Source organism: Marmota flaviventris, chromosome 18, assembly GCF_047511675.1.
Source record: "Marmota flaviventris isolate mMarFla1 chromosome 18, mMarFla1.hap1, whole genome shotgun sequence".
In the NCBI taxonomy this organism is placed as follows: Eukaryota; Metazoa; Chordata; class Mammalia; order Rodentia; family Sciuridae; genus Marmota; species Marmota flaviventris.
Window position 1 is genome coordinate 14,497,197 of NC_092515.1, and position 16,541 is coordinate 14,513,737.

Here is a 16,541-nt window from a genome sequence, read left to right on the forward strand (position 1 = left end):
TCCCCCTGCCAGCTGTCACCATGGAGCCCAGGCGGTAACTTCTCTCCTCTAAGGAACGTAGACATCTCTGTGAAGCCCAGCCCGAGGCCAGAGGCCTTGTCTGCACATTTCTACAAACTACTCTACTGGATACATGTTTGTGAAAAACTAGTGACGGGGTGTCCAGCACCTGGAGTGCTGGTATCTTCCTGGCCAGTGGCCAAGTAAACAGGGCGACAGGAAAATAGGAAGTTTATCTACAATGGACTCTGCTGCAGAGACTCTTCTGCGGACAGCCCTAAAGTCAGCCGTGGTGGGGATGTCTGGAGCAGCCCAGGTAGGACTTCTCAGTGGAGAAAGGGGGTGACACTTCACCACCGCTGAGACTTGAATCCAGTGGCCATCTGGCTTCAGTGCCAGGCCTTTGCCCTCTGTGGACACCACAGCCCAGGCACGTCCACAGCCTCACCCAGCCCGGGACGGGACATGCCAGGCCCACAGGGGACACCAGCTCAGCCTTGAGCCGTGACCTCGCAGCCCTGGTCCCTCCGTGATGTTCCCCCGTTCCTCGTTGGTCACCTGGGTTGGATGACGGTTCCCCAGCTGCCTGTGGGCTGCCAGTGGGCAGGACTGGGGCTGATTCATTGCTGTCCCCAGTGTCCCCTGGCCAGAGCCGGACACGTGGCGACCTTCATTCATGTAATGAGTCTGTGTGCAGCTGCCTGGGAGCAGCTGGCTCTGCCCGGGCCCAGGTTGACAGTCCAGCGGGAGAGACCGTCTCCAGAGAGCCGGGCAGGGTTCGGTGGAGGTGGTGGACTCGAGTTCCTGTCCCTGTCACCCTCACAGACCCCTGTCCCAGAGCCACCGCTGGGAGCCTTTGATTCCCAAGGCCTGTGCCCGATGCCACCCAGGAGGGGGTCTGTGCCAGGCGAGACCCGGGCCAGCTCCACTGTCACGCCGGTCCCCCTGCAGCCAGGCTCCCACTGTCCAGCCCCGTCAGGACACACAGGGCCTCTAGGGAGTAGGGAGCCGGGACCCGCCTGACTCCCCACCCAGTCACAGCAATGTCCAGTCGTACTGTCCACGGCGGCAAGTGCCCGATGACAGTGGCCCCCATCCCTAGTGGTACATCCTCCGGCCAACCAGGGGTCTCACCACCCAGACGTCATCCACGATCTTCCCATCCTGCAGAGGACAGAACCAGGGAAGGCTCTGAGGGCTGAAAGCCCGGCCCGGGGGCCAGCGGCCTGTGCTCAGCACCTGTCCCTGCCCCTGAAGGGCTGGGTGGCCCTGGAAAAATTGCTACACCTCTCTGAGTTGATATTTTCTTCATTTGAAAAGTAGAGCTGAGGGCGGGGGAAGTGGCTCAGTGGGAGAGAGCTTGCGAGCTTGTGCGAAGCCCTGGGCTCATCCCCAGTCCAGGAAAAGAAAAAGACGGTAGTGGTGGAACCTCTGTCGTAGACACTGTGGGGATTAAATGAGATATGTGTACAGGGGCAAAAGGGGAGCCCAGATGCGACAAGTACTGGGGAAGTGGAGGCGGCTGTTATTAAGAACACAGTCTCAACTCCAGGCACTGTGCTGCACACCTGTAATCCCAATGACTGTGAAGGCTAAGACAGGAGGATCACAAGTTGGAGGCCAGCCTCAGCAATTTAGTGAGGCCCCAAACAACTTACCAAGACCCAGTCTCAAAATAAGAATAAAAAGGGCCAAAGACGTAGCTCAGTGGTAAGGCACCCTGGGTTCCATCTCCAGGACCAAAAATAATTTTTTAAAAGAACACAAATCCTGGACTCCAGGCACCCGGTATATCCCAGCACACTCCGTCTGTGTGACCCGAGGCGTGTGAGTCTGAGCGCAGCTCCCGGCTGTACTTGGTGAGGGGAGCATCAGGACAGGGCAGCCAGAGGCAGAGGCAGGATTTGAACCCAGGATTTCCAGCTCTAGTGCTTTATCTTATTTACTTACTTATTTATTTTTGGTCCCGGGGATTGACCTCAGGGGCCCTCGACCACTGAGCCCCGTCCCAGCCCTAGTTTGCATTTTATTTAGAGACAAGGGCTCACTGAGTTGCTTAGGGCCTCACTTTTGCCGAGGCCGGCTTTGAACTCGGGATCCTCCTGCCTCAGCCTCCCAAGCTCTGAGACTTATTCATTCCTGAGTTCCAGGTTCTAACGACTCGTCCCTCACTGACCTGGTCATCAGACACCTGCTGGATGTGGACGTGGGTCCCGTTGAGGATGTGCAGCCGGGTGTACCCATACTCCTTCACGCGCAGGGCGCTCCAGGGCCCCGGGGAGATGCTAAAGGGGGTCAGTCGCTCCTCACAGCCCTGCGGGGAAGAGTGGGTCAGAGGCGGAGCTGGGGCAGGTTCAGGACCCAAAGGAACAGAAAGGACCCGTCAGGCCAGGCCCTGCTGCCCCCCAGAGGGACAAAGCCAGTTGACAGCCGTGTTCCGGGGGCGCGGGGCCTGGCCAGCCTTCCTCCCGCTGGGCTTCGGATTTCTGGAAAAGCACCCGGCTGTGTCCCAATGGCAGCCCCCCAATGCCCCGGGCCCTTGAGCTAGATACCTCCCGGGGTGACCACCGCGAAGCTGGGGAGACGCACATGGAAAGGCAGAAGCCATTTGAAGAATAGAAGAGATCAGTGGGTCTCCCCCGGCCACAGGGGACCCTCTAAGAGAGCTTTCTAAGACACCAGGCCCGAGGCAGGAAGAGTCCGTGCCAGGAGAGAAGCAGCCTCCACAGGCGGAGAGGAGGGAGACTCAAAAATCACCATTTTGTACCCCGTTTGGTGACAAGTGATTGAAGCAAGAGCCAGGAGCCACTCAGACCAGGCCACATGCCCAGCTGGGAAACAGGAGGCTCGAGAAGTCCAAGAGGCCTCGCTGCTTCCTGGAAGGACCCGCTGACAACCCAGGGTTGCTGTTGTGACCAAAAAATGCATGACCTCGCAGGCACCGAGACCCACGCCTGTCATCCCAGCAGCTCAGGAGGCTGAGGCAGGAGGATCTCGAGTTCACAGCCAGCCTCAGCAAAAGTGAGGCGCTAAGCAACTCAGTGAGACCCTGTCTCTAAAGAAAATACAAAATAGGGCTGAGATAGGGCTCAGTGGCTGAGGGCCCCCAAGTTCAATCCCTGCTACTTACTCCCTGTCCCCCCCAATGTAGAACTTTGATCTAATCATGGGCAAATGTTGGACAAACCCGAGTTGAAGGATACGCTACAAAGCAATGTCACAGAATCTTCAGAATTGTCAATGTCAAAAGATGGAGAGAGAGTGGAGAAATGTCCCTGATTAGAGGAAGCTAAAGAGAAGCCACCTAAACACAACACGTGACCACGGCCCAGCTCTGGGCTGGGGAAGGATTATTTTGGCCTTGATTGGCTCATCTGAATCAGGCCGGTAGGTTGGGTGACAGTGTATTACCCATGTTGGCGACTTGACTTTGGTCATCACACTGAGTGATGAGAGAGAATGTCCTTTGTTAAAGGAAACACAGGTGGGTAAAAGGAATTCATGTCTGCGACTTTCTTTCTTTTTTTTTTTTCTTAGTTGTCGATGAACATAAAACCTTTACTTATTTATTTTTATGGGGTGCTGGGGATGGAACCCAGGGCCTCACCCGTGCCAGGCACGCACTCTACCCCTGAGCCCCAGCCCAGCCCTGCAATGTACTCTTGAATGGATCTAAAAATAGGACTTAAGAGGAGAGAGGGTAAGATTAACACAAATGAGGCTAAAGGTTCAAATTTGGGGAATCTCGGTGAAGGGCACATGGAACCTCCTTATGTCATGTTTGCAACCTCTCAGCCCCTACGTCTGAGATCACTTCACAATTGGAAATGAGAGGAGCCCAGTTCAGCGACACGGTCCTGTGATCCCAGCGACCTGGGAGGCTGAGGCAGGAGGATGGCAAGTTCAAGGCCAGCCTCGGCAACTTGGCAAGACTGTGTGTCGGACCATAATAAAAGGGGCTGGGGATGGAGCTCAGAGGTACAGGCTGCTGGGTTCAGTCCCCAGCACTCTGTCCATCCATCAATCAAATGAGGAAGGTCAGAATAGTGACCACTGTGGGCCGAGGCTGGGAGGAGGAGGAGAAGCCAGCAGACCCTGGTAACCGGCTATTTCCTCTTCCAGGTGGTAGCTCCAAGGTGTGTCTGAGGTCAGGGTCCCGCCCTCAAAGACCCGTGTTTTGTCTGGGGCGGGCCCAGACTTTGAGTTGTAAAAGCCCCCTGGGTAATGCTGATGTGCCCCAAGACTGAGAACCCCGGGTCTGAGCGTGATCCAGGTCCTCTTTGCAAAGTGGGGATCCGAGAACACATCTCAGTCTCGACAATCACTCACTTCTATATGCAGGGAACAGCTTCAAATGCCACCCAAGAGACACGAGGACCGAGAACAGCAGGGGGGGCGTGGCGGCCAAGGCTCACCTCCTGCCCTCTGCACCGTTTGAATCTCGATCCCCGGCGAGTCTGACTTTGGTCTTAATCGCTTGTAAGAATCGACTTTAAAAATAAACCCTCTTGCTGGGCACGGCGGTGCACGCCAGTAATCCCAGCGACTTAGGAGGCTGAGGCAGGAGGATGGCAAGTTCAAGGCCAGCCTCAGCAATTTAGTGAGATTCTGTTTTAAAATTTAAAAAAAAAAAAAAAGGCTGGGGATGTGGCTCAGAAGAAGAGCCTTCCTGGGTCCAATCCCCAGTACCAGGAAAAAAAAGAAAAGAAAACTATGTATATATGCACATATATCTATCCAAAGGGGAGAGAGCAAGGCCCCTGTCCCCGGGGGCTCACCGCGGATCCTGTGATGATGTGGACCGGGCCTCGAGGGTTGGTGTAGGGAAACTTGAGGCTGCCATTGAACACCTGGAGAAGGGACAGGAGGGCGGGCGTGTCCAGGGGCCGTGTCCACACTGACCTCAGCCCCGAGGGTCCTGGGCCGTCTGTCCGGGAGCCTCACCTGGTAGTTGTAAATTGGCCACAGTCGCTCATAGGAGTGCTCGTGAGCCCAGATCTGCAGGTCCACTCCTGACGCAGGAAGACGGGGTCAGGGCCCTGAGTGGGGCGGGCGGGCGGGCGGGGCCAGGGGGTGGCAAGGCTCACTCACCGTATTTGTAGAAGAGATCCTCCAGCCCGTACAGCCTGCCGTGGAGGCCTTTGCGGACCTGGTGGATGCGCAGGCGGTGAGGGGGGCCCAGGCTGCGGTGCCACCTGGCTGCCCGCCCCGCCCCGCCCGGCCCCGGAGGGTCCTCACCTTGCTTTCATGCCACCTGCAGTCATCCAGGTCGGCGTTGGAGCAGTACATGGGCCGGTGGCCCATGGTGACGATCCATGGCCTCGCCGCCCGGTTCTGATTGGCTTTCTAGAGAGAAGGGCCCGGTGAGGCCAAGGAAGAGAGGAGACCGGCCCGGGCACAAGGGGCCTCCACCCACCTACCTGGAGGTCGCTCTCCAGCCAGCGGAACTGTCTCTGGACCAGGTGGCGGCCATAATGCAGAAAGAAATACACCTCGGTGGAGAAGGAGATGATGTGGGCGGGGCCCAGGTCCCAGCTGGGGGGTCCAAGGGCAGGGGTCAGAGCTGGGGGTCTCCTCTGCACCTCTGGTCCTTCAGGGGAACGAGGCCAACCCGCCAGCTCTCCCCAGATTACCTGTACCACAGGCCTTCATTGTCCCCTGGCATACTAAATCGGGCCTTGTAGTTAGAGAAGTTGCTAGAAAAAAGCAAGTCAGAGGGTGAGGGTGAGGGTCTGGGAGCTGCAGCCCCAAGCCCACCTCTGCACTGTCAGACCCAGCGTCCAGCTCCCAGCCCACCCCTCATCTCCTCTTTTTTGGCTACTACAAATGGGACACAGCAGCATGAGGGACTAAGGTGAGACACTAAGAAGGACAAAGCCATTTTCAACTGACCCAGCCTTTGCCACCCCTACAGCCCTCGATCCTCACTAGCGTTCTTCGTGATTCCCCGGGCATGTCATGTACGGCAAGCTGGCGGCCACGGGTTCAATGAGCCGCATGAATCTGTCCCCAACGCGTGCGTTGTCCTGATCCATGTTGTAGGCAAAGTCTCCTGGGGGCCAAGTGGCAGGGAGAGAGTCGGACCAACGGGGCTCTGCTTTGGCCAGAACCGAGAGCCGACCTGGTGGTTCAGGTGTGGCTGGGGGGAGCTGTGACACCCCTGGGTCCCAGATCCCTACCCCAACCCACCCGCACATGCTCTGTCTGGTCCCCAAGCCCCCTCGGAGGATGCTGTCTGTTGCACTCTGATCACGCCAGCCCCCATCTCTGTCACTTGTCCCCTCCCAGATCAACAATGACATCAGTACACATAGAGTTTGGGGATGATTGTGTCCCGAGCTCAACTCCAAATGCCTCGCACACCCGGTCACTCCGACCTCCGCAACATCCCCAGAAGGGAGTGTCGACTGTCCCCGTGGCAAATGGAGAAACTGAGGCTCCAGGCCACACGGCTGGGAAGTGAGACCCAGGAGTCCCATCAGGGGACCTGACTGCAGAGCTGGTGCTGTGAACCACGCAGGGCCCACCCCATCTTCCAGCCCTGACCCCGAGGACGGTGACAGCGATAACAACAGGGACTCAGAGGCAGCACCTTGGCTTGTTGTTGATTCCTAGGCCCTTTTTAAATATTTTATTTAGAGACAGGGTCTCGCTGAGCTGCTTAGGGCCTGGCTAACTTGCTGAGGCTGGCTTTGAACTTGCGATCCTCCTGCCTCGGCCTCCTGAGTCGGTGGGTGACCTGCGGGCCACCAGGCCCGACCTATTTTCATTATTATACAGGGAAAATCTCTCACCCTACGGGGCCGAGCTGGGACTGTGACCTGGGCAGGCTGGTGACCCTCGGACACCACCTCCGGGCCAGCCTGGTCCCTGTCCCTCTCCCTCTCCGGGGCGCCCCTCCGTCCCCAGCGCCCGGGCCGATGCCTCACCCACATGGAGAACGGCGTCGTACAGGCCCTGCTGGGTGTCTCTGCGCAGCCGGGGGAAGGCCTTGGGGTTGTCGGCCCCCAGGTCCCCAAACACAGCCAGGCGGGGGCTCCAGTGGACCCCGTTCTTCAGGGCCCGGAAGCGGAACCGCCGGCTCCAGCCCTGGGCGCTGCCACAGCGGTAAACTGGGGGGACGAGAAAGGCCACGGTCAGCGCATCGCCCCAGGCCGGGTGACAGGGGAGGCCCCTGCCCTCCTTGGCTCCGTCCCGCTGCCCGGGGTCGGGGGCGCGGTGGGCAGGGTCACCAATCCACCCGGCCACCGCCCGTGGGCATCATCGGTGCGCTCCTGTCTCCGACGGGGGCCTCCAGCTCTCGGGGACCCGGGCCCCCGGGGACCCCGGCCGCTGGGCGCTCACCGTACTGCGCCCCTGGCAGCAGCCGGCGCAGCGTCACCCGGTGCATGTAGAGCGTCCTCCGCAGGATGCCGCCGTCCACGAAGGGCCGCGCGCTGCCCCGCGCCCGCAGCGGGAGGGGCCCCGACGGCTGCAGCCCGAACTGCACTTCGGACGGCGCGGGGACCCACGTGGTCCAGGTCACCGTCATGGAGCCCGGCTCACCTGCGGGAGGGCACGGGTCAGGGGCCTGGGCGCTGGGGCTGGCAGGAGGGGCGCTGGCAGAGCCGTCGGCTAAGGACCCGGGAGCTGCCCAAGTACAACACCCGGTCGCCGCGCCGCCCCAGCCCCGGTTCCCCTGGGTGTAAACGGAGTGACGATACCAGGTCCCCTGCAAGGTCATTACCAAGCTTAGATGAAAAAATAGATATACAGGGGGCTGGGGTCGTGGCTCAGTGGTGGTGCACTGGTTCGATCCTCTGCACCACACAGAAATAAAGAAAGATATTGCATCCACCTATAACTAAAAAATAAATACTAAAAATAAGCTTAATATATATAATAGAGCACTTATATATTTAATATATCTAATAGAGCCCTTGTCTAGCATGTGTGAGCCCCTGGGTTCCATGCTCGGCACCGCATATAAATAAATATGATAAAGGTCCATTGACACCTAAAAATATATGTTTTAAAGTAAATTAGCCCTCCGTGTCCGCGATTTCCACATCCTTTTTGACCCTCAACTAACTGGGGGTTCAAAATGTTCCGGGGGGAAATAATGAGTCAGTAGTAAACACACGGAGAGTCTTCCCTTGGCCTGGTTCCCCAAACAACTCAGTGAGCAATCATTTGTGTTGTGTTAGGTATTGTACGTGATCTAGGGAGGCATTAAAGTGCACGGGTAGAGGCACAGAGGTTATGTGCAAAGGCTGTGCCACTGGATGACTTGGGCATGAGCATCAGCAGGCTTTGGTGTTCATGGAAGGTTCTAGAACCAATCACTGGTGGCTACTGAGACTGGAAGCCAAGCACTTGAAACAATGCCTGATACAGTCAGGGTTAAATGAATATCGTTATCAATATTCTTCACTGTGCACGGCTCTGTGCTAACTAAACATTGCACACACGTGATGTCATTCGAGAGATGCCAATGCAGATGTCTGGAGGCCAGGGAGGTGATATGAACCGGGACAAGGGCCAGCTGTAAGGCAGCAGGCAACGGAGCATGCGCAAACCGTGGAACACGCCCTCTCCAAGAGGGACAGCGGTGGCCCAGCTCTGGAGAGCTGCCAGGCAGGAACTGGCGGGGCGCCACCAAACCTATCGACTTCTAGAGTAAATCTTTACACAGAGATTTCTTTTATCTCCCGGGAGCATACAATATAGATAGATATGCAAATTCGGGTTTTTAAGTGGTAGCTTCCAATTCTTAAATGTCAGCAACCAAGTCAAGGCGTCAAAATACCAGATGGTCTAGCATAATGTTGCGGACATGGGCTCTTCCTCCAGCACACGAAAGTGTGCCTGCACAGGGTCAGCGGTGGCAGCACTCGTTGTCATTGTAAACTTCCAGAAACAACCTAAATGCCTGTGGATGGGAGGGAGCCTCAACACCACCCACACAGTGAGGCAAACGTGAATGAGGAGCTGGCGCTGCGATGCATGTCTGAAATCCCAGAGGCTGAGGCAGGAGGATCATAAGTTCAAGGCTAGCCTCAGCAACTTGGTGAGACCCTGTCTCAAAAGATAAATGGGGCTGGGGATGTGGCTCAGTGGTAGAGTGCTTGCTCAGCATGTGCTAGATCCTGGATTCAATCTTTAGTACAACACACAAAGAAGAAGCTCTATGCACTGTCATGGCATGATTTCCAGGAATATAATTAAATTTAAAAAAAAAAAAGGCACACGAGTGTGATCTGGGCTGGGATTGTAGCTCAGCGGTAGAGCGCTCGCCTAGCACGTGCAAGGCCCTGGGTTCCATCCTCAGCACCACATAAAAATAAATGAAGGGAATAAAGGTATTGTGACAACCACAACTAAAAAAATAAATATTATAAGTAAATAAATAAATAAATAAGACCACCCAGCGTGTGGAAGGAACCCAATATGAAATATAAGCACTACCACATGGCCCCCGTGATATAAAAAAAATGACTAGCACAGCACACTCAAGGGAGTAGGGGAGGAGAATAACTGGGGGGGAGGGGGACCAGTGTCCTTGCTGAGGCTGCTTCATATACACTAAGGTGGAACAGGCACGTAGGTAGGTGGGAGGGAGAGTCAGACTCCTCGGTGTTGGAGAAAGAGATCACAAGTAAGGAAAGGGGTTGGTTCAGTTAAATGTCAGCAACCAAGTCAAGGCGTCAAAATACCAGATGGTCTAGCATAATGTTTCGGACTTGGGCTCTTCCTCCAGCACACGAAAGTTAGGTGGAAATCAGAGGTATCAGCGGGAGCTCGTGATGTCGATATTGACACAGACAAATACAGACATCTAGATGTGCGGTGTGCGTGTTTGTGTGCAGGGACCGCCTTGCTCTGCTTATTGAGAGAGATGAACCAGTGACACCCCAGGCCCAGTGAGCACACCTGGTGATGAGACTGGTGTCTAAATACCATTCTCCAGTAAAAGGAGTTCGGACTCCCTGGAGAATAGGTGATTCCCAGGAAGGGGCAGGAAATCATTTATGGTGTCAGAAAGTGAGGAAGCGCTCAAAACAGGGGGGGGGGTTAGAAAGAAAGAACACAGAAGCCAATCAGGAGCAATCCCAAAGGACCAAATCCGGGACGCTGTGAGCCGCAGAATAATTAACAATAGCATTGGAATTCACTTATGGAATAAAAGAAATATCCATGAGCCAGGCGCAGTGGTGCACGTCTAAAATCCCAGCAGCTTGGGAGGCTGAGGCAGGAGGATCTCAAATTCAAAGCCAACCTCAGCAACTTAGCGAGGCCCTGGGCAACTCAGAAAAACCCTGTCTCTAAATAAAATAGGGCTGTGGATGTGACTTAGTGGCTAAGTGCCCCTGAGTTTAATCCTCAGAATGAAACAAAACAAAACAAAAACACAAAAAGAAAAAGGAAAAGAAAAATAAGATATACCCATGAGTCCATGATAGGAGTAAATAATTGAATAAGCGCAGGAGGGAGGGACCACTCCTCCTTATACTAACAGTTCAATTAGGTGGAAAGAGAGAATGAGAAAATTATCACAGTTAGGCAAGCACCACACTAATAATTATTGCAGACAAAATCCACTGATTGATACTAAAATTAGTGGGTGAACACTGGGGGAGAATAGGATTTCTGAGTCTTGAGCTGCGCCCTCAAGCCATTTATTAACTGTGAAGAGGAGAATAATGACTTTAGGCGGAGAAAGCCAGCAGGCATCTGTCTCCTTAACCAAGCCGTCAAGGTCAACAGCAGCGGCAGCAGCCAAAAGCCACACCCACATCAGGGACCCTCTGCTATCAATCAGAGAAAGGGCCGCTAGAGCTCGTCTATGGGAGTGTCGCCTTAAATTCACAACCTCATTCACCATCAGGAGACACCAGACAAACTCAGAATGAGGGGCGTCTTGCAAAATACCTGATCCTACTCAAAAATACCCAGATCACACAGACAAAGGAGCGAGAAACTGACAGATTGGACGGGGCTCAGGAGGCGGAGCCACAAAATGTAGCATGAGATCCGGGACTGGATCCTGCAACAGCACAGACTTTGGGGAGTTGGTGGACTCAGAACCAGGCCTGCAGCGGGTCCAAGGCCCTGTACGCCTTGGTTTCCTGTTTTGTTGTTTTGTTTGGCTTTTTTAATTTTTTAATTTTTATTTTATTTATTTATTTATTTTGAGCTTGCTATGTTGCCCAGGCTGGCCTCCAACTCCTGGGCTTGAGCAATCCTCCTGCCTCAGCCTCCCAGGTAGCTGGGACTAAATATGCACACAGCTGTGCCTGGCTCCATTTTCCTGGAGCAAGTGTAGGTCGAGTATAGGTCCCGTTGTAAAGCTGTGGATGTTATGTAGTCCCTATTGTCACTCTATTTTATGAAGAAGTAAATTGAGGCTCATGAAACTGAAGAGTCTGACTCCAGATCATATAATCTGGAATTGGAATGCAGGGAGAGCCTGCATTGGTTTTTGTAAAAAAAAAAAAATGGTTTTTGTCATTGTACCATGATTACACAAGGTGCTCACAGACAGGGAATGAGTGGGGGTGGGGAATGGGAATTCTCTGTAATATTTTTGGAAACCACTGTTAAATCTAAAATCATGATAGTTATTATTAAAGAAATGAAGGTGCTTATTATCCTGATTTGATGATTATACACTATATACATGTATCAAATTCTCATAATGTGCCCCTTAAAGATATCCAGATCTTATGTCTCAATTAAAAAAAAATCTACAGACCATTCTGAGGTTCAGATTCAAACATGCTGAATACAACATTTATATATGATATTCAAAATAAATTATTTAAAACATTAAACCTGAGCCAGGCGCAGTGGCGCATGCTGGGAATCCCAGCGGCTCGGGAGGCTGAGACAGGAGGATTGCAAGTTCAAAGGCAGCCTCAGCGATGGCAAGGTGTTTAGCAATTCAGGGAGACATTGTCTCTAAATTATTAGGGGTGCTGGTGCACCCCTACAAAATAGGACTGGGGGTGTGTCTCCCTGAGTTCAATCCCTGGCACCAAAAAAAAAAAAAAAGTGTCAAGGAGCCAGGTGCAGTGGTGTGCATATTTAGTCCCAGCTACTGGGGAAACTGAGGCAGGAGGATCAATTGAGCCCAGGAGTTCAAGGCCAGCCTGGGCAACATAGTGAGAGTCTGTCTCAATGAGGAAAAAGCAGGGGTTGGGGGAGTCAAGGACTTAAAAGTAAGAAAAGACTGAGGAACCAACATGGGTAGAAATAAATGCCGAGAGGGGCTGGGGTTGTGGATTAGAGTAAAGGCAGAGGTGGAGCCCAAGAGTTCACAAACAACATGGCATCCATGGGCATGCCTGAGCCTTGACAGGGCTGGGGTGATGGAAGAGAGTCCCCCGAGGGGAAGATGGATGCAGGGCAGAGAAGAAGTCCAGACACCCCTTGAAACTCTTCTGGAAGTCTACAATTACTTCAAAATTAAAACCTTTATAAATTTTTATTCAAAATAAGGAAAAACTTGGGGCTGGGGCTGTAGCTCAGTGGTAAAGCGCTTGCCTCACATGTGTGGGGCACTGGGTTCGCTCCTGAGTGCCCCATAAAAATAAATAAAGATACTGTGTGTTCACTGACGACTAAATAAATTTTTAAAAACTTACGTTGTGTTTTGGTGCAGTATCAAAGAAAAACTAGCCACAATTATCTGAAACTCCTATTGAACTCTTCCTCCCTGTTTCAGCCACAAGCCTGGTGAGATCAGATCTCCTTCACCTACATCATCTGCACCAAGGTGCCACAAAAACTGGGAGAGGAGCAGTGAGGGACAGTCTGGTTGTCACCTGTTCAGCCAGACTTTTAAAAGGTATAAATCTAGTTGGGATCAGTGGCACGTCTGTGATCCCTGCTACTGGGGGCCTGTGGCAGGAGGACTGCAAATTTGAAGCCAGCCTAGGCAAGTTAGTAAGGCCCTTTCTCAAAATAATAATAATAATAATAATAGACTGGGTTGGGTTGTCACTCAGTGGTAGAGCACCTCTGGGTTCAATTCCTAATACCACAAAAAGAAAAGAAAAAGACAGAATAAAAGATTTAAGTCGATTCCACTGTCCTCGTCCTTATTATATTTCTTTTTTGGCAAAATAGAATTTTCTGGATTTTTTTTTTCATTAAGAATGTCACTTAGCCAAGGTGCGGTGGTACATGCCTGTATCCTCCGTGGCTCGTGCCTGTAATCCCAGCAGCTCAGGAGGTTGAGGCAGGAAGGTTGCAATTCAAAGCCAGCCTCAGCAGTTTAACGAGGCTCTGAGCAACTCAGAAAAACACTGTCTCTCAATAAAATATGAACTAGGGCTGGATGTGGCTCAGTGGCTAAGTGCCCCTGAGTTCAATCCCCAGTACAAAAAAAAAAAAAAAAAGTCATTTATACTAATATAGAAGGTGTTTGTTCTTACTCATTTTAAATGACTTAATAAGTATTTTTCAATGTGTCAGCTTTTGGGGGGGAACCAAAGGGGCGCATGTGTTAGGCAAGTGCTCTACCATGGAGCCACCCCCTGCTGCAGTTCCCATTTCTAGTAAGTAGGTGAATGTTGATAGACATGGACATGTAAACTAAAGCTCCCTCTGAGGTTCTCAACCATCTTCAGCATTGTCCTGAGACAAAAACGCACGCCAATCACTGCTGCATGCCAGGCTCACTTCTGCCACTCCACAGGGACTCACCACAAAGTCATTCTCCTATTACTCCATTGTCCAGATGAGGAGTCCAAGAGGTTAAGTCACTTGCCCAAGACTACACAGCAGGTAAGTAGCAAAATTGAGATTCAAAACCAGGGGGTCTGGATGCAGAAGGTCCAGATTACAAGATCTCACACCTTTTCCTTTTTTAAATTAATTAGTTATTTGGGGTACCAGGATTTGGTACCCAGGGACTGAGCCCCAGGCTGGCCTTGAACTTGAGATCCTCCTGTCTCAGCCTCCTGAGTCACTGGGATTACAGACATGTGCCCCTGTGACTGCTCCACTCAGGATAAGGAGGAGTTGGTGAGGAAGCACATGCCTGTAGTCCCAGCCACTCAGGAGGCAGGAGAGACCCTGTCTCAAAAAAAAAAAAAAAAAAAGGCTGGAGATGTGGCTCAGTGGTAGAGGCCTTAGGTTCAATCCCAGTACTTTTGGGGGGAGGGGAAGATTAGAAGTTTCCTCCACAATGGATCTTAGGGCCTACTGTGCACTAACACGCCTGTTCCTGAAGATACAACAGCGACACAGTGAGCAGGGGCAGCAGCAGCCCCCTTTGGAGAGCAGGAGAGCACCCAGGATGGGGTGGACACCGTCGTCATTTCCCACACAGCCAGAGGCGGGACACTGGTAGACCCATTTCACAGAGATAGACAACTGAGGCCCGGGAGGAAATAGCCAGCAGCCTTGGGGTCCACAGCACTCGGCACAGATTTCCTGCCCCCCAACCAAGGAAGCACGGCAGGGCCTCACTGGAGACTCATTGCCAGGACCCCTGGACACTTACCTGGGTAGGACAGATGGACTTGCTCTGGGGCAGCGCTGGGGTATCCTGGGGCCCGCTGGACTCCCAAGGAGAGGAGGAGGAGCCAGCAGCAGGCGCAGCAGCCACGGCGGGGGCTCATGGTAGGGGGACGCTGGGGGCAGGCAGGGACCGCGGGAGGAAGCAGGGGTGGAGAGAAGGGGCTCCCGCAGGGCAGTGGCGTCGGCCTGTCCCTCCTCTGGACGGAGGGAGGGTGGCAGGGGTCCTCCTAGGCGCTGGGGATCCAGATGCTGGAGAGAGAGGAGACCCGTCAGCGGGAGCCGAGCGCGAGGCTCTGAGCCTGGCGACGCGCTGGGCACTGAGCACAGGTGCACCCGGGACGCCTCCCGCATTCCCAGGAGGAGGTGGCCGCGGCGAGCATCGTCCTATCACCGAGAGGACACTGAGCAACCGGGTGACTCAGTGGCAGGGCCAGGACGTGGTGGAGCCGGGAGGATTTGAATCCTGGACCGCCCGGCGCCGGGGCCGCGCACGGCCCTAATTCACAGCTGGAGCGGGCTGGGGACTCGGTGGCGCCCAGCGCGGGGGGTGTCCCTGGTTCCCCATCCCCAGCGTTCCACTCGGCTTCGAGCAACCCAGCCTCCTCGGCCTTATTGCCCAGATTCCTAGCGTCCCACCTGTCCCCAGGGACCCCATCCTCAGCCTTCCATTTCGGTCTCAGTGACCCTCTCCCTCGCTCCATCACCGGGTCGCTCAGAAGCCAGCCTCTCCCCTGGCCCCCGGCACCCCATCCTGCCTTAGTGCCGCTGTCCTCCCGCCTCCGTCCTCCCCCCAGCTGTCGCCCGGCCCTCTCCGTCCTCCCTCTCTGTCCCCAGGGCTCTCTCCGGTTCCCCGGGGACAATCTGGGGCTGATCGGGGCTGAAACCGTCCCCCCGAAGGCGGGCGGCTGGGACCCGGGACGCCCTCCGGGACCGCGGCTCACCCTCGCGGGCGCCGGCTGCACGCACGCTGGTCTCGGCCACCAGTGTCGCCGCACTATTTATGAGCTTGCAGGCGCCCAGCTGGGTTCCCGCCGCCCACAGTTGTCCCAGCCCCGGAAGAACTGGTTGCCTCGGGGTGACCGGCTCCCCAGACAGCTGGGGCCCCGGGTCCCACAGGTCGGGCCGGTCTCAAGCGCCCCACGCCCGCCCGCCCCCCAGGGTGGGGCACAGGAAAGAGGACCCAGAAAGGCACAGCACGCAGTCGCCACTGCCTCCCAGCCGGACACCGGGTTAGCTCCGGGACAGGTAAGGCTGCGCTCGTCCCCCCACGCACCCCCACTGCCCAGCTGCGGAGCCCCAGGTACATACACCCGCCCCCGCCCGGCGATGCCCCGTCCCCAGGTACCCAGGTGTGCGGGCACCGCGGAATCCCCGGCCTCTCCAGCCCAGCCGGCGACATCTTTCTCCTGGAGGCTTCTTCCCTTTCTGAACTTAGTGCGCCGACTCCTCAGACCCCCTTGGAATGTCAGTGCCGCCTCTGAGCTGTGCGCACTAGGCGAGTTACTCAACTTCTCTGAACTTCTGTTTTCTCACCTGTAAAAAGGAGGTGATAATAGTTGATAACCCCTGGGCTGCTGTGCGAATTAAACAAGTTGATGCTGGAAATCCGGCCTGGCTCAGTAAGGACTGGATACAAACCAGATATAGGTTCGGTTTTTGCCGTGCCAGGGATAGCAGAGGGTTCAAGTGCATCATCCTAAGCCTGGTATTTTTACTAGTATGAATGCGTGAATTCCAGAAACTGGCAAACCTTTGTGAGCTATTTGAATGTTGGGGCTGTTTGTCACCAAAATATGCATTAAAAAGATCCACCCCCCCTTTTCTTGCGGTGCTGGGGATTGAACTCAGGGCCTTGGGTGAGGCAAGCACTCTACCAACTGAGCCATCTCCCCAGCCCCTCTTTACCCCTTCTTGTCTGCAGCTAAATGACCTCACTCCTGTCTTTGTAAGTTCAAAGTGTGGGTTTCTGTGGCTGACCAGCACCCAGAATCCCACACGGGCAACTTGAGACTTGAACTGCAGAGGAACCTTCT

General features: G+C 54.4%; 1 protein-coding gene across 1 annotated transcript; it reads right to left on the minus strand.

Moving 5' to 3' along the window:
* Positions 1-1,098: 1,098 nt before the first annotated feature.
* On the minus strand, positions 1,099-14,609 carry Acp7 (acid phosphatase 7, tartrate resistant (putative)). Its single transcript, XM_027941197.2, has 12 exons — positions 14,492-14,609; positions 7,345-7,545; positions 6,930-7,112; positions 5,929-6,052; positions 5,634-5,696; positions 5,421-5,535; positions 5,239-5,346; positions 5,092-5,149; positions 4,945-5,012; positions 4,779-4,850; positions 2,177-2,314; positions 1,099-1,164 (listed from the first exon to the last, which is right to left on the minus strand). The coding sequence occupies exons 1-12, from the start codon at positions 14,607-14,609 to the stop codon at positions 1,099-1,101; spliced, it is 1,314 nt and encodes a 437-aa protein (XP_027796998.1).
* Positions 14,610-16,541: the final 1,932 nt, after the last annotated feature.